The sequence below is a fragment of the Aquila chrysaetos genome, chromosome 20 (genome assembly GCF_900496995.4).
Source record: "Aquila chrysaetos chrysaetos chromosome 20, bAquChr1.4, whole genome shotgun sequence".
Taxonomy (NCBI): domain Eukaryota; kingdom Metazoa; phylum Chordata; class Aves; order Accipitriformes; family Accipitridae; genus Aquila; species Aquila chrysaetos.
This window is the reverse complement of record NC_044023.1, coordinates 5701479-5723083: the sequence shown is the minus strand read 5'-3', so window position 1 is coordinate 5723083 and position 21605 is coordinate 5701479. Positions and strand designations below refer to the sequence as shown.

The following is a 21605-nucleotide window of genomic DNA, read 5'->3' as shown; positions in this document are numbered from 1 at the left end:
ACCGCCGGCTGCCCGTGGCAGGCCCGCTCCGTGCTGCACCGCACTGCGCTGCGGGGCCGTGGCTGCAGGGCGGGCGGGCGGGCGGGCGGGCCGGCCGACCTCCTCGGCGCCGCACCGATCCGCTCACAGCCTGCGGGTTTGCCCCGCCGGGGTGGCGGAGGGAGGACGGACACGGACGCGGACGCGGACGCGGACACACCGCAGCCGCGGATCGCTGCGGGCCCCGGCCGCGCCCGCGCGCTCCCCGCCCCCCCCCCCCCTCTCCCCCGGGCCACGCGCCGCCGCCCCCGCGCCTCGCGCCCGCGCGCGCCTCGTGCGGGGCGGGGGGGGGGGGAGAAGGCGGTGCGAGCCGCGCATGCGCGCCGGGCTCCACCGGGGGGTGGGGGGCGCGGCAGCCCGAGTCCTTCGGCTGTGGCGACGACGGTGGCGACGGGAGCGGCGGCGGTGGCGAGGAGGAGGAGGAGGAGGCTGGGGGCCGCCGAGCTCCGCGGGGCCGCCGCGTCGGCAGGGCGGATAGCCCGCTGGGGCGGCGGGGCCGCGCTAGGAGAGGCGCTGGGCCGGCGGCGAGCCCCCGCCGGGCGCTGAGGGGAGCGGCGGCTGTTGCTGCCCGGGCGGGGGGCGACCTCCCCCCCGCCCCCCCACCCCACCCCCCTCCGGCAGCGGCGAAGGGACCCTCAGCGCAGCCCCGGCCGGAGCGTGAGGCGGGGGCTGCCGGCGCGGCGGCCCCGCTGAGGCGGGGGTGGGGGGGAAGGAGGAGAAGCCGCCCCCGCTCCATGAGCGGCTCTCGCCCGCCTCGCTCTGCCCAGGGGATCCGCGGCCGGCTGCCGCCGCAGCAGCATGTGGAGTCCGACCGAGGAGGAGAAATACGGCGTGGGTAGGTGCTGCCACGTCCCCTCCCCCGCGCCCCTTCCTCCCCACCCCCCCTCCGCGACTTTCCGCAGCGGCCGGACCCCGGGGGCTGGAGGGGAGTGGGGGGAGCGGCTGCTTCCCTCTCCCCCGGCCGCCGCTGCCTCTCCGCGGTGGGCGGCGATGGTCGCCCCCGCCGCTCCCGCTGCCCGGCAGGTAGAGAGCGGGGTGGTGGTGGTGGGGGGGGATGGCGAGGAGGGCAGGCGCTCCCCCCGCGGGGCCGTGGGAGGCTGCTGGCGGGGGAGAGCGGGCAGCGGCTGTGCCTCTTGCCCGCCCGCTGCCTTCCCCTGCCCGCATAGCCCGGCACCCCGCGAATGTGCCTGCGTGTGTTTTGGTGGGGGGGTATTTCCGTGAGTTTTTTATTTTCCGCCGCGAAGCAGCGGGCGGCAAGGAAAAAAGTAGAGTTTCGGGGCCCGCGCTCGCGTCCTGATGGCACACATAATCAGAAAACGAGTCGCTTAGCCCTTAATCTACTTAAGCGTGCGATTCCTTTTTCTCTCCGTTTTAATCTGTGGTTTGTGGTGATCTTGTTTATATGGAGTTTAGGGAAAGGGAACGGTTACGGTGCGATGTCATTAGGGGGCGTCGGTGATGCACCTGTTCGGAGCGATGGGCCCCCCCAGGAACGGGCATCTCCGTGCGAGGGAGAGAAAGCATAAAACCCGGCCCTGGACTGGGCCGTGCTTTCTGGGCTGAAAATGGACGGCTTTGGGGACTACAAGGGCTTTGACTGTTAATAATCTGGGGCTCCAGCGCTCGTGGTGCATTGAGTTCGTTAAGAACGACGCGCGTGTTTCTGTAAAGGCGTAGTATTGTTATTTTTCGTTGTTTGTGGTAAAGCGGATTTTACTGTCATCTTGAATGGTGCGTGCTCTAACTTGAGAGGTCATCATCGGTGGCTCTGTGTTTTGTGGTTTTTTATTTTAGTGTACGGTAATTTCTGATAAGAGCAGAAGTGTTATGCCTAATGAAATGGAAGGAAGACACAGACTTTCTTTAACTTCACTTTTGCTTATTTCAGTCTTTTTTTAAAACTGTTGACTTGTATAATAGCAAAAGTAAGTAGTGTCTGCCCTGATTAGTTACCTAAATGCTTCATTAAATTTATAGTTATCAATTCTTCATATTGATTTTTAAGTTCTACAGTGTGTAGTGATGATCAATTTCTGCAAATATTTAAAAAATATAAACAAACTTGCTGAAAAGATCTGTTAACCTGAACTGTTAAGGTGGGATTTTGACAGTTGACTTGAGAGCAATTAAAAGCCTTAATGCCACTAATATGTACAACACATTTTGAGCATGTAGTCAACAAACAACAAAATGTATTGGTACCTTCTGCAACAAATGCTTTGCTTAGTACATTCCACGTATCTTCATAAAGAATAGAAGTAGTAAGGAATTCACTTTTGTTTCAAAAAAAAAATAAATCAAATACAGCATGTTAGATGAGAACCTGTAAGAGCAGGGAAATAAATACAAGTGGCATAAAATAACAGAAGAAAGCCTTTACTTAGAATACTGTTGCAATGTTTGTCAGTCACTGCAAGCATATAAAGTTAACAAGCTTTGTTACATCTCAGCTGGTTGCTCAGAGAATATGAAGTATCCAGACTTGGTCATACCTTAACTGTTGGTGAAAGACCACCTCTGTTGTCCTAGTACTAAACTTACTGGTATAATTGTAATAGGTGCTTCAGAAAAAAAATCACTAATTTTTCAAGTCTTGTTGGTTTTCCTGTGTTCTGTTTATGTAGTTGTTTTTCTTTGCTGTGTTGCAGGGTTTGATATTCAGAGCTTTGTTTGTTTGTGTTTGTCCCGTGTTTTCAAATAAGAAAACGTGTATGCTACCTTAATTGAAAAGTAGGTGAACTAATTTTTTTTAATGCAGACTTATGGGAGGAAAAGATAGGAAATCTGCATTCAGGTTGTAAACAAGTCTAGAAGAGGCATCCGGAAGAGAGAGTAGTGAATGAAGACAAGTGTTATTTCAATGAATATTCTGTAGTCTTAAGAATATTCCTGCGATGTTGATTTTTCTTTTTCAGACAACACGCATGTAGGTAGTTCTGAGGTAATGGCTAAGTCATAAGAATTTTGGTGATCTCTAAGCAAGTATTTTTTAATTCTTGGCTAGCTTTAATTACTTTTCCTGTAATTGAAATTGGTTGATAATCCTCCAGAGAGGGAGAATAGGTGAAAAATGCTGCTTGTGTCTGGAGTTCAGTTACTATGAGTGGGGAGGGGAGTACTAGTTTTTCGAAAGTAGATCTGTCATTGCTTGCTGGAGTGGTCATTTTTGTGCTTTTTGGAGAAGCTAGTCTATAGAAGATGTAGACCTAAGGTTTTACTGTTAGGAGGTGCACTATTGAAAAAAAAAAAGGGGGGGGGGGAGATGGTGTGGTGGTTGGTTTTTGTTTGGGTGTTTTTTGCTGATGTAAATTATCCTGATTTCACAAATAAAATAATATGTGCAAAAATAATTTTCCTGGCATGTGTTACTGGTGTGAGGTTATGCCTTGGGCTTTAGTAGTTTGTTTTTATTTTGACCACTGTCTATCCAAAAAAACCCAGTGTTTTTCCGTGCTCTTGTTAAACCATGAGAAGTTTTTGATCTGCCTGTGGATTAAGGCAGTAGACTTTATGTCCCTGTGATGTAAGTTGGGTGGGAAAAAATTCGGTTATTTCTGCAACTGGAATACCACGAAGAGGTTTCTGGTGAAATAGAAAGGTATGTCTGGGCATCCAGGCCCACACATACCTGTTTGTGTATATCAAGGGAAGTGAAAGTATCATAAAGTAGTTAATTCTGATGCTGTTCTCTTTGTTGAAAGGGAATTGTGATCTGTGTCGTCTTCTTATCTAGGTATTTGGCTCAGAGATGATAATTTTTAGAAACCGTTCCATCAGAAAGACACCACGTTCCCTCTCTCAACATGTGGGTATAGAAGGGCTTTGTATTCTGCGTTGGCTTTCAAAGAGTTTGAGACAAAGACATTTCTTACATGCTTGCTGAAGCCCCCTTGCAGATACCCCTTTACAGCTACACAGACTCTTGACTGCAAGAGAACATGTTAAATTTACTGATGTGAATGTCAGTGGCTTTTTGGTGGTTCTGAAGTTCTCTTTGCCTGTCTAGCTGCAATTAAAAGAAGTTTTCAGTGCTTACAGTTGTAGAACGCTATTGTATTGCCCAATTCTCATACAAGTCATTGTATACTGCTGCAACAAAGATATTAAAAGATTGCTCAGGATATTTCTAAATAAATAATTACATTAAACACTCCCCTAACAACACTGAATTTCTTTCTTGATTGTATTTCTCAGCTACTATAGTAACTACCTGGGAGCTGTTGTGAATAATTCCCTTCTGTTCTATTTAGAAATACTTATGTTCAGTGCCTTTACTCCTAACTACACTTTCAAAACTTTAGACTCGCTGTTGAAAGGCAAACAGTTCTTCCACAGATGCTGAAGATGACCAGTTCTGAAAACAATTAGTGAGATTTCTAAACTGATTATTGAAGATAACTAGCTCTCTGGCCCTCTAGTGTTTTAATATTTTTAAAGCAGTCTCTGTCTCTAAGAAAATATTTGTTAAAGTGATCTGATTAGTTAACATTAGCCTTCTAAAGCATGTATTAAATAATAATGAATTAAAAGAAAAAGCTAAGCTGAGAGAACTCTTCAGTAAATAACTGTTAATTAAAATTTGGCAAATGTGTGAGAACTGATTATGTATTTCATTAGGCCGTCAGTTTCTGCTGCTTTATTTTTGCACAAGGAGCATGTTTAGGTAGTTCTCAAGAAAGTGTTTTTTGTTTGCTTTTTTTTTTTTTTTTTAAATGTAGTTAATCCTGTACTTTGTATGACTGACCATATTAAATAAGTATGTATTATATCATGGAGAAGAAGGAAAACCTGCCTGCGTAAACAGCACCTGTTCTTAGTTTATTCAAAGCGTTAGTGTTAAAATCTGTTAATTGTTTCATTTTAAAAGAATTTTTATCTTTATTTTCACCACTTAATTAGTAACAATGAAAAGTTAATCCGTAAGCACAAATACATATAACTAATTTGCCTTGCTCCTACTAAGAAATGATGGAACATCATAATGTCCTAGTTACAGTTCTGTACTGCAGCTTCTGTTTTTTGATAAGTATCTTGATTTTTTGATCCCCACCCCCAGCCCACCATTACTAAACCTCGGGTTGCACATTTCCCAATCCATATTTGCGTTTGGAAAAACAGGACTGCAAAACTTAGAAAAAGTCTGCCTTCCCTCGCCAAGTCTCTTGGCATACTACTCTGTTCTTACCTGTTTACATAGAAGGCAGCTGCTAAACGAAGGAGTGCTCTCAGTTGATTGATATTGCGGTTTGTCTGTATCACTGAAGCAGTTTGTTACAGGTTTAAAACGAAAAGTTTCAGGAAAAAAAGTCCCTCCCCCAAATTAGGAAAAAGTCCATCTTTGGTAATCTGGGGAGCAATATCAATCATTGCAACTGGGTTCTGGGATGTATGTTATATTTCATCTTCTCTTTTGTACCCTATTGCCAAAATTGTAATTGTCTGGCAGCAGGAGGGAGGTGACTAAGGATATTCTTCAGTGATCTGTCTTGGAACCGAAGCTATAAGGAGGGATGTACTTCTAAACCTTCTGTGCAATGCTGTTTTGGGAGGTGGTGGTAATACCTGCGGACTTGCTCGTTAGTCAGGAAAACTAGATGATCTGTGGATTGGAGTAATTTTTAGTTCCATTCAATATTTTGCCCCCGAGGGCCTCTTTTTACCCTTAGGACTTCAGAATGAACAAAGGAATTTGTCAGTCAGCGGTCATAGAGGAAATGTGTATCTGTTGCTTGACTGAGGGAGAAATGCATCACAACTTGAAATGTCTCTGGAAAAGAGCAGCTCCCAAGATGCACCTGATGGGAGACTTTCAGTATAGATAGGAAAGTTTATTGAGGTGTCATTTAATGTAGTAGGCAATTTTAGTTTCAGTCTAGTGTAAATCTGTATTTCTGCTGTTGCTGTTATAACTTGGAGATTAAATATACTGTTTTGTGGGAAGAGATGAATATATTTTGGCTCATTTATCCTAGAAAAGACTAGCCAAAAGACATTGTGGTTGCTCCTGTGAATACCTGGTCTACAGAGCTAGATGACAATTAATCTATAAGATATTACTAGTTTGAGATCATCTAAATACCAGTTGTCCACAATTACTTTACAGTAGAAATTAGCCAAAACTTTCTAAATACAGGAGGAATGATGTTGAGAAACAGGTTTTCAAATTGCTTGCAAAGGCAAGGAATCAGATGTGTATGTTTAGCAGTTTATCACGTGGTTTGTATGGGTATGTAGGCGTGATCTTAGAGTAACAAGTGATAGTATTGCAATATGGGTTTTAATTTCCGATGCTTTGATGGGTTTGATAGCAATTTTCTTCATTTATTTGTAGTTATCCCATATTATGTATTCAGTTAAGACCTTCAGGACTTCAGCTGCTTGCCAATAGGGTGGGGGCAAAAGTGGTTCCTCTCTGACCTTACCCACAGTGCAGAACTAAGGGTGGAAATCTTTAAGTGTTCTTTCTGTCCTCACCTAACAATACCTCTCATCCAGTAATGAGCAACATTTTATGATGAGAGTTGGCAGTCTCAGGCATACATTTCCTACAGATTTAATGAAAATTAGTGGCTGGGTAGGGAAGAACAAACTTACTAGATAGAGTTCCTGTGGATAGTAGTGCAGATAAGCAGCTACTGACTTGCTGAAAAGAATGGATAATAAGGTTCTATCAGGACTCTTCCTAATACAACTTTTTTGTTTGCTTGCTGGAGAATGTGAAGGGGAAGCTGTTAATGTGAGCATGGGAGTGAACTTGAGGTTGCTTTGTAGACAGGAGTGCTCAGGAACAGGACTGGGGATAACGAAAGATTAAAAGTCTGATGCTACTGCATTTGGTTTGTCATGGGACCATTGGTGAAATGGAGAGAATGTGAATATCCATTGGTAGGAAACTAGGCGTTTCATGTTTATTCAAGGAACAAGTTATTTTGCTTTCTTTTCTAATGCAGCAGATAGCAATTACAATTAAAAACAGGGTATGTGATAACATGGCTTGAATGCTCCTCGTTCTTGGAAAATCTAGGTGATTCTTTGGTGTTTCGTATTTGTATGCTTTGGGTTTAAATTCATTGTCAAGCCTGTAGGTCAGGAAGGGAGATTCTTCAGAGTGAAATTAGTGAGGAAAATATAAAGTTGTTTCTCTTTTGAACAATTTAAGGCATAGGAAGTTAGCATATGAGTATGGGGTGATGGTGCAGGTTGTTTTTTGCAGTTTTTTTTTTTTGCAGGTTGTTTTTTGCAGGAGGAAGAGAGGTAAGTTGGTATTCTTATTAATATTTCTGAAGGTAGCTTTCTTAGTTTATAGTCAATGGCATAGCTCAGCTGGACTTGAGTCTCACTATCTTGCAAAGCCTTTCCTTTCAGCAATTCTGTACTTAAAAAGTCAGACTCCAATATAAACATCAGGGAATCGTGTAGAAATTATCACCAGAACTTGTGATCTAGAAAATTCTCTACCACATATTTGGTGGCATTTAAAGGCCCACAAAAAGGGGATAATTGGGAATGAGGAAGGGTTCTTTGTCTTCATATGTACCATAACATGTAGATACACAAGCTTTTCTGATTAATATGTCAATTATTTGGAACATAGCTCTTATATGGAACAGCTGTAAATACCTGATGACCTCCAACAACCAGTGTTATCAGTGGCCATACACATTTCGTAGATCTGTTCTTTTGAGAAATAGGAGCTCTTTTCAGATGTGGATGTGAAAACACTGACCAAAGAATGGAAAGTCTCTGGAAGATTATTCAGCTGTTAAAGAGCCTGATGCAACTTTTTCTCCTGTTTCAGAGAAATTTTTGTTAATTTGTATAGTGAATTAAGTTTATTGTGTTCTTTTCTCAGCTGTGATATTCACTGAGGAAGAGGCTAAAGGAAGCATACAGTAGGATCTTGGTTCAAAACCAGTTGCATTTGACAGCAGTCTTTCCACTGATTGTTTTTAAGTTATGAATCACCCTTAGTATCACTACATTTCACTCTTTTCTTTGTTCTGTTTCAAAATCTGTGTGCTCACTGAACCTCAAGGCAAAGAGGGGAAATATCTCACTCAAGTGACTGATGTTAAAATCCAACCTCGATTCAGGTTTTTGCGTGTCAAAGTGAACTTTATGATCTCTTCTGAGATCCTGAAAGCATCTCTTAAGTTTTTTTTTTTAGCTGTAATTCCTTCCTCCTAGACATATTTTAGTGTTTGTTTAAGCAACGAGTCTTTAGTCAAACCTTACTGAAGGTATTAGGAAGACTGATAGCTGTGGGATTGAGCAGACTAAGTGCTTTCCAGTATAGTTGTGAGGTGATTACTTATTACAAAGATAAGACTTCCCTCTTGTCCCACTTCAGCACTTGACTACATTTTCTTTTCTTGAGTCTTTCTGGATATTAAGCCTTAAGAAAAGCTTATGACAAGTGGTGCCAGCTAACTCTTGGTGATTAAAAGCAGGTCATTCTGCTTTCAGAAGTAAGCTGATACCAGTTACTCTCTGAAACAAAAATAAAGGTTTTTCTTTATTCTCTGAAACAAAAACAAAGGTTTGTCTAGATGTTACAAGGTAAGGAAGCTTATGCACTAAACGCTTTTAGTGTTGGCAGTAGGTAGTTGATGGAGTGGTGAATTATTTTATTTTGTTTATTCTGAATATAAGTCTGTGAGCTACCCAGCATGCTAGAGTGTAGTTCAGTGTGCTTTGGCAGGTGACTTACTGTTCCAGAAATCTCTTGTTTCTGTGTATTTGAACAGTAGGGGCCTCTCTCTTCCCTCTAAATGTGTTTATGGATGAGATGTTTATGCCAACTGTTAATTTAATATACCTGCCCTTTCAGTCTTCTGATCTTGATAAATGAAGCCTTGCATACATGTCAGAGAAACCCAGAAGAACTGTTAAACAGAAGCCAATTGAAAGCAATATATAATTTCTTACAGGCCTGTTTGGGTATTGGGTTGTATAGGGTCCTTTGTCTTGCTGGGGTGTGTGGTCTACTGGAACAAGTTGTAAAGGTAGCAGAAAACCTTTCATAGGAGAATATGGCAGCCGGTGTTAAATAGTTCCTGTAGGGAGCAATATGTATGTTTCCAGTAACTGGGTCTGGATCTGGGAGGACAGGAGCAGATGTTTTTATTTCACCCATCTCTTCCTTTGTAGAGAAAAATGCCTATGGAAATGTCTGCATAAAGTTGCCCGCTTCACCTAGGCAAATGTTCTCATTTATGTACGTTTATGTATATATGGCTGTATTATATACAGGGACAGAGAGTGTAAGCACAAATGAGAAAGTGTCAGCCAGTGCACTGGGGTAAATAACCAAAAAATACATGGATTATTGTAAAAGAAGGTTATTGAAAACTGTGGTTTGAACTTTGATGTGTCTTTGTGTTTTTTCTCTCTCTCTAAATGCTCATAAGCTGAATGATGGGCAACTCAATTTTCATAAACCAAAGAGGCAACAGTCTAGCTTCAGTGCATTTAGTGAAGCAGGATCAACATTTTTGTGAGATAGTTTTGCCCTGACATCTGCTATTACATACTGTACAAAATGGTGCTGCATGCTACTTGTGCACCTGGCCTTGCCTGAAGAGAATCATCTACGCGTCTGTGTTTCTGTTTAAAGGTTATATTGACTGGCCGTTCCTCTGGCGATGACTTGTTAGTATGGGAAGAGCTGGTCCGGGGCACAGAAAGACCAGCTCTGTGAGCTGATGTGCTTGGGCCTGCTGTCTGCTGACCACGCAGCTAAGCATCCGCTTGGAACAGCTCGTGCTGCTGCTGTCGGTCGTACTCCCTCATCGCTCTGTCATGCGCACAGTAATTTGCAGCTATCTGTTCTGCCCGCTTGCTGTTCTGTTTCAGCCTTTCCAAGTAGGTTGATCTGATTGGAATTATGAACAAAGTTGCTCTGCTGTGTTGGTGGTTTGTTGTTTATTTTTGGTTTTGTTTTTCTGATAAGTATTTGGTTACCTCTGTGGTCCAAGCGTTTTAGCCCAAGGAAGGTTGCTTTTGAAGCATTGGTCTTGCAGAAACAGCTTCTCTTTTGTCTCTGGGGAAGTGGAGGTTGAAAATAGGCTTTTCTCTCTAACTTCCTTCATCACGGCAAGGCCCTAAACTGCAACTTCTGATCTTACTGATTTTTTCAACTCTGGAGTGACTACATTTCAGGTTGCTGGCACAAGACAGTACTCTTCTTTTAATAATGAAAAAAAGAAATTATTTCAGCCTGGGTGGAAGATGCAATAACAGAAAAAGAGGATTTTCCCAGTAGTTCCAGATGATGTTGATAGCATTAAACAATGTATGTTTGCTTAAGTCAAGATTAGATGAGGTAAAAATTCTTTAGGTCTTATGGAAAAAAAAAAAGCATTTGCAATTGTGTCAGGCAAATATTTCTCTTTTTTTTGGTATTTTAGTAGCAAATAGTTTACCAAAAAGGTCAAAGTTCTTGTATGGGGGTTGAAAGGTTTCTTAGCAGTCTTGTAAGCTGTCTTGAGATGTCCACAAAAAGTTCTTGTGTGGCAGACAGTATAGGCTAAAATACAGAGTTTTCAACTAAGGTGCAGGAGCTGGTATACTGATAAATACACTTCTACAAATCTGCCTTTTTCTTCCCTTCCTCCTCCTCACAGGAAATGCACAAACTGACCGTAAATGCCAAGGTAACTTTAGCATGTTATGAACTTATTTAGCAGTTAGACAGGAGGACTAGAAGTCTTACGATGTAGTCAGTGTAAAATGGGATAGGATGTAAAACGCTGTGGGATGATACCTATGTTTTTGCATGTGTGAACATGAATCAGTGGTGCTCTCCTATAGCTAGCTGCATACCAGGCTGTGTTCCTGTGTAACGGGGATGTTGATGGAAGTTACCATTTCCTCCTTTGGGGAATCACTCCTGGGGCTGCATCTGGAGCACTGTATCTCACAGTACGAGGGCTGAGATTAGGAGATGGTTGGGAAGCTGGGGGACACAACGAGAGAGGAGGGTCTGCGAGATCTAGGGTGGTACAACCTGTAGAAGGGGAGGATAAGAAGGGGTCTAGTTTGTGATTAGCTACTTTTAGGGAGTTACGGAGAAGGCGGAGCCAGATGCTTTTCAGAGTTGCACAGTGAAAGGAGGAGCAGTGGTGGCAAATTACGGTATGTGACATTGATTTCCATAATGCATACGGTAAAGCACTGGAGCAGGTTGCCTGGAGAGGTGGTGCAATCTCCATCCTCCAGGACATTCAAAACTTGACTGGTTTCTTATTTCGTTTCCTGGTGTTCAACAGTAAAGCATAGCCATTTCTGGCTCACATTTGCGGTCTGTGGAATGCAGCAGTGCAAGACGGCTCCACGCTTCTCTGTGCAGAGTGTGGCATGGTCAGTGTGTTTCTCCTCTTTGCAAGTTAGGTATTGGAAAGAGGGAAAAGGGTTTCAGAAACTGAAACAGCCTTTGTCTCTGCTTAAAAGGGGAGAAAAAGAAACTGCTGCATTTACTTCCCACATAGAGGGAATGATGTATGGGTGAGGGACTTCTCTACTGCTAGAGTGGAAGTTGAATGAACTGATAGCTGAGGGAGTAGATTTACAGGAAGGGGATGAGTAGGATAGATGCCTGCAAAGCTAGCAGCTCAAAATCAGTTCCTTAATACAGCTAAGGTAGTGGACAATGCTGTGGGCTTTTGGTCTGTTTCTTCAATTCTACCTCAGTGCCACCAGGATGTGCAAAACTATTTTAAACAGCTCATGATTTTTGAGCCTAATCTCTATTTTTATCTTGGAGGGTAGGGGAAGGATGCTAGCAATAATTCACTTTGCTAGTGAATGATCACCTTTCTTCTCAGGCATCCGTTTCTTTTTTTACATGAATATTTTCATAGTGATGGTATGACTCAGTAGAAAGAGGCGGTGTTGCTAGGCAGCAGTTTGAGCACTTTGCAGATGCCATGTGATGGCAGTAAGCTGCCTTGTAATAATCCATTGGTGGCAGTATTCCTGGCTGAGGTTCTGTATTGCACAAAGAAAGAAGCATCCCTGACAGGAGCAGATGCTGCCTAGCAACTGCCACTGCTCCCCGACCAGCCTGAAATACCTTCACTTAATTGTAGTGTAATTTTGGTAATATACAGAACCTTAAGTGTAACAGATTGCTTTCAGTTCTGAAATATATTTTTCTTCCTCAAGGTTTTGCATAAAAGTTCATAAAGACCATTAATAAGGTCAAAAAATTCTTTAGCCCTCTTTAAATCATGTCTTTTGTTTAATCCCTACTCTTCGATTGTAATGTTTGGATGGCTTTTAATCAGCTTTCGATAATCTTTTTTTGTGTGTGTGTGTGTGTATTACATTAGTGCCTGGCAATTCCAATCGGATTAGAGCCCTGTTCTGTGTCATGTGTACCAGTATACTCTGCAAGAAGTGCCCCTTTCTGTGAAAACCTTGTGTTTTATTTGGGTAGTTGTTTTTTTAGGGTGTAATTGGATATGTCCTCTCCTTCATAACTAAATTCTTCATATAGTCCATCTTCCTTAAACAGCAGAATGTTTTGGAAGTACTAGACCTGGGTTTTGTTCCCTGTTTTCTTTGTAAACACACTTGCTGAATGTGGCCAGAACTTGCAAATAAATTTGCATGTCACACATTAATTTCTGGCAGATAATTGAAACCCTCACCCGTAATTAATCTTTTAAATACTTGGAAGGTATACTGTGAAGGTGAAAACATTCTTCTAGGTATTTGTAGAATAAAATGAAAATGTTTTCATTTTAATTTCCTTGTGGTTCTCCTCCCTTGTCAAATATCATCAGAGTCTAACTGTGCAATCTATGAAGCTGACAGGTTTAATCAAGCAGTTCCACAAAAATTTAATCATATTGGCCTTTAATTTTGCTATAAAAAAGTGAGGGTTTTTTTTTCCTTCATCAACTATTTTTTGGTCTTCTAAATTATTAAACACACAATTTTCTGTTGGCAATAACTACTCCTTTTTGCTGGAAAAAGGTTTGTAGTTCTGAGAGAGGGTCAGGCTGGAAGGTATGTAGTGGTTTGGAAAGCATTAATTCTTTGCTGCCTGTAGGCGTGATTGTGCAACACAGTTGCCTCACAAAAAGGTAAAGCTACATCTTGACTCTTAGCTGTCTTTTCCTCTGGAGGGTAACTTGTATCCATGGTGGTTTATTTTCTTGTGCAGTCATAGTGCTGTGGCTTAGAGACTTTTTTCCCTGTCTGCCATATGTAAATACAAAGAATTAACATCTGTCACCCTTCTTGGAAAATAAGTTATTAAGAAAAGGTAGGTTGCAAGATTCTAAAACAATAAATACTGTGGAGTGGAAGAATAGAAATTCACTGTTCACTCTTTTTATTTTAATACAGTTCACAGAGGGCATTGGTGATGCAGGATCTGAACAACTATAAACCACCTTCTATATGATGCACAAGTGAAGCATGGAGTTCTGGGGTCATTTGGATGTTAAAAGTGGATGTAGTTCAAAAACATTTGGGTGGCTCTGTAGAAGAAAAAGTATAGAAAGTGCTATTAAATACATATATAAAATTAATACTAACAAAAGCTTCTACTTTAGGAAGTCCCAATCCACAGGTGGCTCAAGTTGGGGAAAGATACATCCTTGCCATATTCTAATACCCTTCCTTCACCTCCTTGTTTTAGCCTCTTAGAGAAAAGGTATTGGATTTAGAGCCATCTTTGGTCTTGCCTACTACAGTGACTCAAGTTATGTTACATGGAGCCGTTATTATCATCTGGGTATTACAGGGAAGAAATTAAAGTTCATCTCATTCAGCTGTTAAAACTAGTTTATACTGTTTTATACTAGACACTTTTCATGGATCAATAAAAAAAAACCCCAAAACATTTTAAGGAAAGATACATCCTCATCATAACATTACTTTATCAGTCTGAAGTAATTACATTATTTTCTTGAAGATTAATCAATATCAGTCAATCTTAGGCTCAGAGATTGACTTATATTCCATGTTAACTAGTAATAGCAATAACTAGTAGTAGTTGAATACAAAGTTCTTTATAAGGACTGTGAAATTGAAGAGTTTGTTATGTGTTTACCCTAAGTAAACATGAACACCAAATTTGTAGCTGGTGTGATAGAGGTGTGAGTTTAAAATATGGTTACATGTTATAGAGCATAAATTACACCATCAGAAAAATTCAGAACTTTGACATTTGTAGCACAGAACACAATTCAGTGTCTGCTCAGTGTGATTAAAACATGGTATGGTATGGAGCTAAGTAATTTGGGTATAGAGCAACACAACTGCTGATATGCTTCTCCTATACATTATCCTTGCCATTCCTTCTGAAATTAATTTGGTCGAAGATATACTTAGGGCGTGATCAATGCACAACGTGAGTAACTGCAAGTTGAGTCTAGTACAAAGCATTTATAAAAATTAAATGGCATACTTTAACCTGAAACACTTGTTCTGCTGGTGTCATCTAAAAATATTGCAAGTTACCAGAATTTTAGTAAGACAGATAATAATAATAATATTGAGTTGAGAACTGGGGAAAAAAAGTCACAAAGGACAAGAAGATTTGTCTTTTCAAGTCATGAGTAAACAGAGATATGTTAAAAGTTTGCAAAATTATGATTGTTAACAGTGGAAGGAGTTTAAGGAGTGAGTTTGTCACGTTATGCAACTAAAAAAGACCCAGTGAAACTTAAAAAAAAAAAAAAAAAAAAAAAAAAAAAGCATGTTCACAGCTGATAATAAGAAATCTTGTGGGTTTTTTTTCCCCAAAGTTAACCCATAGAGTTCATTAAATCTTGGCCTCACCAACATCTTGGGTTAAAGAAAAAAAAAAAAGTGTTTTAGAAAACATGAGAAAAATAATAAAGCCTGACTTTATGATTAGAGAAACAGTTTAGATTTGGAGAAGAAAAAGGGGACAATGTAAACATGGAAACCTCTTGAACTGATTTTGTTTCTCAGCCCTCATTTAAATAAATACTTCCAATTTTCATTGATACATCTTGGAAGGTGGGGAGGCAAAGGGCAGGAAAAGGGCTTTGTTCCTTTATGAAAACAAATTATGGGCTGAACTGATATTTTATATTGTAAATAGAACATTATGCAATGTCAAAATATTTTTGTAGGCTTTACTACAATGCCTCGAAATAGGTTGAAAAAATTAGAAAGTATAGGAGAAGGCGTATACCTATGTCTGTTCGTTGTGCTGCAAAGTATTTTTATGTATATGCTAAGAAAAAATGATGTTTGAGTGGAATTAGCAGCTAGATGCTGCATGATCTTTATGTGGATGTATTGTGCTGGACAGTACTCTGGCATTTTTCTGTTCTTGTTTTGGGTTTTTCCACTGTTTGTGTAAAAAATGTGACACATTTTATTACTAAGTTTATCATGTAATTGACATAATTCATTTGAGAAGAAAAATGATCTGTGGAAGCATTGCGACCCAGGTGAGACTGGGTGGGGAAGTTGGGACATAAGCAATTGAATTAGAAGGAATTACAAAAGGAAGATATATTTTAAATTATACCACAGCAAAAATGAAAACAGCTCTGTTATTTAGGTGGGCAGCAGAAAGTAATAATGACACATGAAATCTAATTTAGCATTTCTCTAACTGTGAATTGTATTCTCTCTTTTTGCCATAATGGTGTTCAGATGAGGTCACGAATTGACAGATAGCAAGGGACAACAGAAGCTGAGGCTGTGATTCCATAATAACAGTGTGAGAGATCATAACAGTCCAGCCACATACTCATCTCCTTCAGTGTCCTGCCCTTGACAGTGACCAATAGCAGGTGTTTACAGTATAGTAGCACAGCAAGATAATCATATGTGATGCTTTCCCAAGACTTAAGTGCTTTTTGGGTCAGGGACTTGATGAGCCTAAGGTGGTATGCATCCATTAATTTGCCCTATTTGGTTTTGAACTTGAATGATTTTTTTTTCATTTTTTTTTTTTATCACCCACAGTGTCTTATGAGGAATTTCACAATTTATGCACTATGTGGAAAAGTACTTTATTTAATAAAGTCCTGAACTCTTTTCTGCTGTTTCTTTTGACACTGCTCTGCTTTTTGTACTGGAAGGGATGATTAGCAATTGTTCCCTGTTCACCTTCTCCATGCAACTTATCAATTATACTCTCTCCAACCCTTTCATCTGTCAGTCTCACTTGTAGAAGAGTCCTGTCTTAATTAATCATATAAAAGCCCTTACGCAGTCCTTTGTATCTCTTGTCTCACTTCTTTCTACCTTTCCTTATGCTGTTCCATCCTTTACGACAAAGGATACGTTTTTGAAAAAGGGGAAAACTGTCATGGGGGGGATGGTTGTGAATTTTATACAGTACTGCAGGTAATGGTGTCTTCCCTTTTTTTCCCAAAGATAGTATTCTGCTATGATGTGGGGGTGGTGAGAGGGGTGGTGCTTGACAGTGGCTGAGCATTGAGCTTATGACAAAAACTCTGAGTAACATTCCAGGGTTTCACTCAGTGTGGTAATAGCAAGGGGAGAGACAGTCGTTTTGGATGTGAGATGAGCGTTGTTCATCCCTCCTGAAACACCATGTAGATGAACTAAATGGTGTACGTCTGCCAGTTCTACTTGCGGTACTTAGGTCCCTCTGCAACTGTTTATTACCCTGAATAGCTTGAGTGGCTTCACAAACTTTGTCACTTTTCTAAATGATCAGATTTTCTGGATCATTTAGAAATACTTTAAACAGAAGAGGCTCCAATGGAGATCCCTTTAGAGCTTGCTGGTCAATCTGTCTTCACTAAGAAAACTGGCTACTTCTATTTCATCTCTCTTAGCTGTTTATCTGTGCAAATGCTTTCCCACTTTATGACAGCCAAGCTCAGTTTCTGAAAGAGCTTTTGACAGGGGCTGTTTCAGAATAGATTGTGTAAAACCTACTGCATTGTATCAATTGGATCTTCTTTGTCCATATAACAAGCAGCTCCTTTAGATATCTAACACGTGAGGAATCAGTAAGCTATGCAAAGTTGCATTGACCCTTTCTTAAGATGTTCGTGTTTACCTGTGTACCCTTATTCTTTTGAAGCAGTTTCTCGAACTGCTGGTGGCTTACAATGCAGCTGCTTATGCTGTGTCAGGGCATGTCCATAGGCAAGCAAACAACTTCTGAATCTGTCCTCTCCTGGGTCTTTGGCTTTCCAGACTGTTATTCCAATTCCATCTGTTCTTAAATGTTATACCCCCCAATTACTCTCAAACTGTAGCAAACAGTATGAAAGGAAGTGCCTATGTAAACTATTTTGTGCCTTTCTCATTAATAAATTACAGAGGTGTGGAGGGAAGGGTTTCTTTTGCTGTGGCCCACTCTGATACCATTCAAGTACCACAGTTAAGGAACCGTTGACTTGGAGATAATGCCTGAAAGTGGCGCGTGGTGCTTTTTCAGAACATTCCTCTTTGGCGGAATGTTGGGTTTAACTGCTGACTGAAATTCTGTTTTGTGAGGAGGAACTATGACCTTCTCATAAACCTGAATGATGTCAAGGGGTTTACTATCTGAAAATAGATGTTAAATATTTCAGCAGTCTGTCCTAGAATCCAAGAGGGATCATTCAGCTCTGTTAACTGGTGGGTAAAAGCTTTGCTGTATGCCTATTTTGATGATGCGTTACTTCTGGTGACTGAGGGGACGACTCTTGTAAGAAATGACGGAGAGTTGTTGATTGACAGACAGTTTGTAGATGATCATATGCTGTAAAGAATTTCTCTGTGGGAAGGACAGAAGTCAGTTATTGGAGTCCTCTCTGTAAATTATTTTCTCTAGAATGGTTAAATTATTCTGTATTTCCCATATACATTTGTGTTCATATTTTTCAAATAATACTGCCAAGAAGAATTGTGTACCTAAGTGACTTCATAAATAAGATTGTGTTGCAAAGTGCATTTTTAGCTTAACAAATGAGTAACATCCATAACTTTGGAAGTAACCTTTGGAATCATACATCAGACTATAAAATAGCCTCAAATTTCAGGGATTCTGTTATAATCAGTAGCTATTTTTACCATTCTTTTTTTTTTTTCTTTTTTTTTTTTTTTCTCAGAGATGTTAAATTGTGTTCTTGTTAAACAGTTTTAATAAGATATGGTTTGATGTCTTGGGTCAGTTTATCTGGGTTCTTTAATTTTTCCTGACTTTCATTTAGTGTGGCTGGAAAGTCAACAACTCTTGAGATCTGGCTCTGTTATTTCAGAAATAACCATATTGCTATTCACATACCCTATTGATTATTAAAATTGTCAAACAGAAGAGACTTACATAATTTATTGATGACTACAAATTTATCGATGAAGGAATTAGATTTCATGCTGCTGTATTAAGAACAAGGAATGAGAGATGGATGTTATTTTTGTATGAGAACTTATTTTCTAATTGAGAATGATCATCCAGATTGTATCTACAGCTGATGGGATCAATTCATTTCTGTTCTGTGATTTTGTTTGTTTATTCTTTTTTGACTCAAGTAGACCTGAGAAAAGAGCTTTGGCTATCTTATTAATAGACTACTCTGAATTCTAAAGGGCTGATTACATATTGATGCAGTAGAGTCCTTATATCAGATTTTCTTTGTGTGACCAGTAGAATCCTTTATAAATGGACAGTTTGCATCTATGAACTAACAGATCTATTAGAATTACTTCTTGCAAGCCTAAATATATTAAAGTCATTATTCTTGGGCATATTTTTAAAATTTATTATATCAGCAGTTGAAAAAAACAGCACTCTATTTTCCTGGTACCTTTCCTTTACCTTTCATTCCAAGCTCACTTTTTGTTGTTGCATAATAGGCAAGTATCTGATGACCAAAGAACTAGTAGTTGCATCAAATCCAGTTTCTTTCCTGGTTGCATCCTTTATTCAGTAGTTTTCATATAGTAAATAATTGTCATAGGAAGCCAGCTGTTGTTTGCTAATTCAAAACTTCTAATGCAGTGTTAACATGCAATAATATTTTTCAGACTATTACTTGTTGGACTCAGCTGAGTAAGACCAGTCAGTCATTAATCTCTCTACAATTCCAATTACTCTTTTGTCTACAACCACTAATACCCATGTGTCCCGTGACTGGTGTCTCTGTGTCATGATAATCTTGGCGCATTCAGAGAAGTTGAAAGTAGCTTGGAAATTGGATTTAATATTATCATGTCTATATTAAATTTTTTTAATAACCGTGTATCTAGAATTACTCTCATAAATGAATGTATCTTGTTACTGTGTTACCATTTCTGCATTTTTCTGGTGTTTTCAATAGTAACTTTTCACCCAGGATTTTTGAAATACTGTGGTTTTGAGACATATTTGAATTTTTTAGTATTTTTGTTGATCTGAACAGAAAAGTAGTGTTATTTTAATCTAGGACTGTGTTTTGCAAAACAACTTAAAAATAAAAGATGTTTGTACCTTCTTGTTTTGGTAAAATTGCCTATTAAAAAAAAAAACCAAAAATTTTCTGTATTTAAAGAGTACTGCTATCTAAAGTACTGGAGGGGCAAGGAGAAGCCATTAGAGGTTTGATTGTGGCCTGCCAGTTAAGTGTTTGGTAATTGTCAGTGTTCCTGTGCTTTGGGAGAAGCATTAAGTAGTTTTTCTTTGGTTAAAATCCATATTTATGATTTCTTCATGGGTGAAGAATGAATCCAGAGTGCTGACAAGCTTAGTGTTTTTCTTGCATTATGTTGTGTGCATTACTCCAGTCTGGAGCCAATTGTTATGTTCCTCCTGTCTCTGATGTAAACAAGAATTTAAAACCTCATTTAACCGGCGGTGACTTCTGCTGGGCTGTACAAGCTGAGAGAAGAGTTTAGGTTTGTTGATGGAATCCCTAGTTTTTTCCTCTTTAATTAATCACTGCATTGATTCTCATTGTGGAAGAGCAAATACTTGATGCTGTTTGGTTCTTTTCAGATTTTGATTCAAATTCTTTCTCATATTGGTCTCATCTGTGTGGGTGTTTACCTGGTGTATGTAGTTCTTTCTTGCCCTTTCCCTTTATGAAATCTGTGTATACCGTTGAAACCGTATTTTGTTTTGGTAGAAGCTTTGTCTATGCTTTTCTCATTATTCCTTGGAAATTCAAGGTTCAAGAGACATACGTTGTGATAAATGGTGCAGATGATAGTTTCCATGGTGTTCTTCCCTGGACTTCAGACTTTCTGGTTAACTGCTTTAATTTCTGCACAGAGAGGCTTTAGTCATAAGGGATTCAGAGGCTTTGACATAAAAAGATGTTCAGGGAGGAGATGAAATGCAGCAGCTCCATCACATGGGACATCTCAACCATAGCTTGAGTGTTTGCATTTAAAGGGGAGTGTTCTCTTAAATTGGAAAACAGGATGATGCCCACTGGAGGTCACTATTTCAACTCATGGAATTCCACTTGTAGTGCTCCAGTGTGCGTGAAGGTGATATATAGGGCGTACTCTGTGGCTGAGCATGTATTTACTTAGAACAAGGTACTTGAATGATTAAATTAAATCTGTGCCTGAGGGAGTTTTAAAATGCTGATAAACAGCCATTATGGGACTGGGGGGTGGGGGTGAGGGGGGCAGACTTTATTTACAGTTCATCCTTTGTTTTGACGCGTCATGTTTCAGATAACTACCCATGTCCCTATTGTATTTTGATAAATATGGTTAAAGAATATATCATTATACACTATGGTGATTTTTTAATTTTTTTTTTAAATTGAGGTTTATTTAGTAATTTTTTTATTGTGTTTGTATTTTCGGAAACATTAAGATGGGTTCTTATTTTCCATGGTTAAAGAAAACTAAAGATACCTAGAAAAATATTTAAGATGTATGTCATGTTAGTTAATGCTTATGAAAAGTACAGATTCTTATGTATTCTTTTATATATCTACTTAAATATAATAATGTATGGTAATACAGGATTTTTGCAGTGTATTAGTTGTGCAGATGGTACTTGAAATAGTTTCAACTTGGAGGAAAGTAATTTCTGCAGCTGACTTCCTATTATAATCTCTGCAGTTAGGACTGCCTGTACCATTGATGGATTGTGTAGTAGAGTAAGAATTGTGAGACAGGGAAATGTTTGTATGCAATATGAATCAGGGGCTGGTGATTAAAGTGATTACAAGCCTTACTTAATTTAAAAATCTTTTAAAAGCACAGCTTTTATGTTACTGCTAAGCTTAATTTCTGATAAGGGCCAAAATAAAGGTATCTGATGAGGAAAAGTTGGCTGACAGTTTTTCTGGGCAGCTATGTAATAGCTATTTTTATGTAAGGAGTGAGCTAAAGTGCTATGCTTAGAAGAAAAATTCACACAAAGATTCAACCCTCATATGTCTCTCTCTCTCTCTCTCTTTTTCCCCACCCTCTAGTGATATGCAGCTTCCGAGGAGCTGTACCGCAAGGCTTGGTCCTGGAACTAGGTGAAACTGTCCAGATCCTAGAGAAATGTGAAGGTAAGTGTGATGTCCAGGAAGGAATCCCATTTTCTATATGAGTATATACAAATATCTTATTCTAGCAGATTTTAATAAGTTGTTTGGAAATCATGATGCATCAAATCA

The 21605-nt window shown here is 40.0% G+C and overlaps 1 protein-coding gene across 19 annotated transcripts in view; it reads left to right on the top strand.

The window, feature by feature from the left end:
* Nucleotides 1-410: 410 nt before the first annotated feature.
* DOCK3 (dedicator of cytokinesis 3) overlaps nt 411-21605 on the top strand; it is a 226279-nt gene continuing 205084 nt past the window's right edge. For 11 of the 19 annotated variants that reach the window (XM_030043816.2, XM_030043821.2, XM_030043810.2 and 8 more), the window contains exons 1-2: nt 412-874; nt 21414-21497. In XM_030043816.2, coding sequence (XP_029899676.1) covers nt 838-874; nt 21414-21497 — 121 coding nt within the window. In that variant the 5' untranslated portion in view covers nt 412-837. Of the gene's footprint in view, nt 875-21413; nt 21498-21605 lie in introns of all 19 variants that reach the window. The other 8 variants (XM_030043808.2, XM_030043805.2, XM_030043804.2 and 5 more) reach the window with 3 other exon arrangements.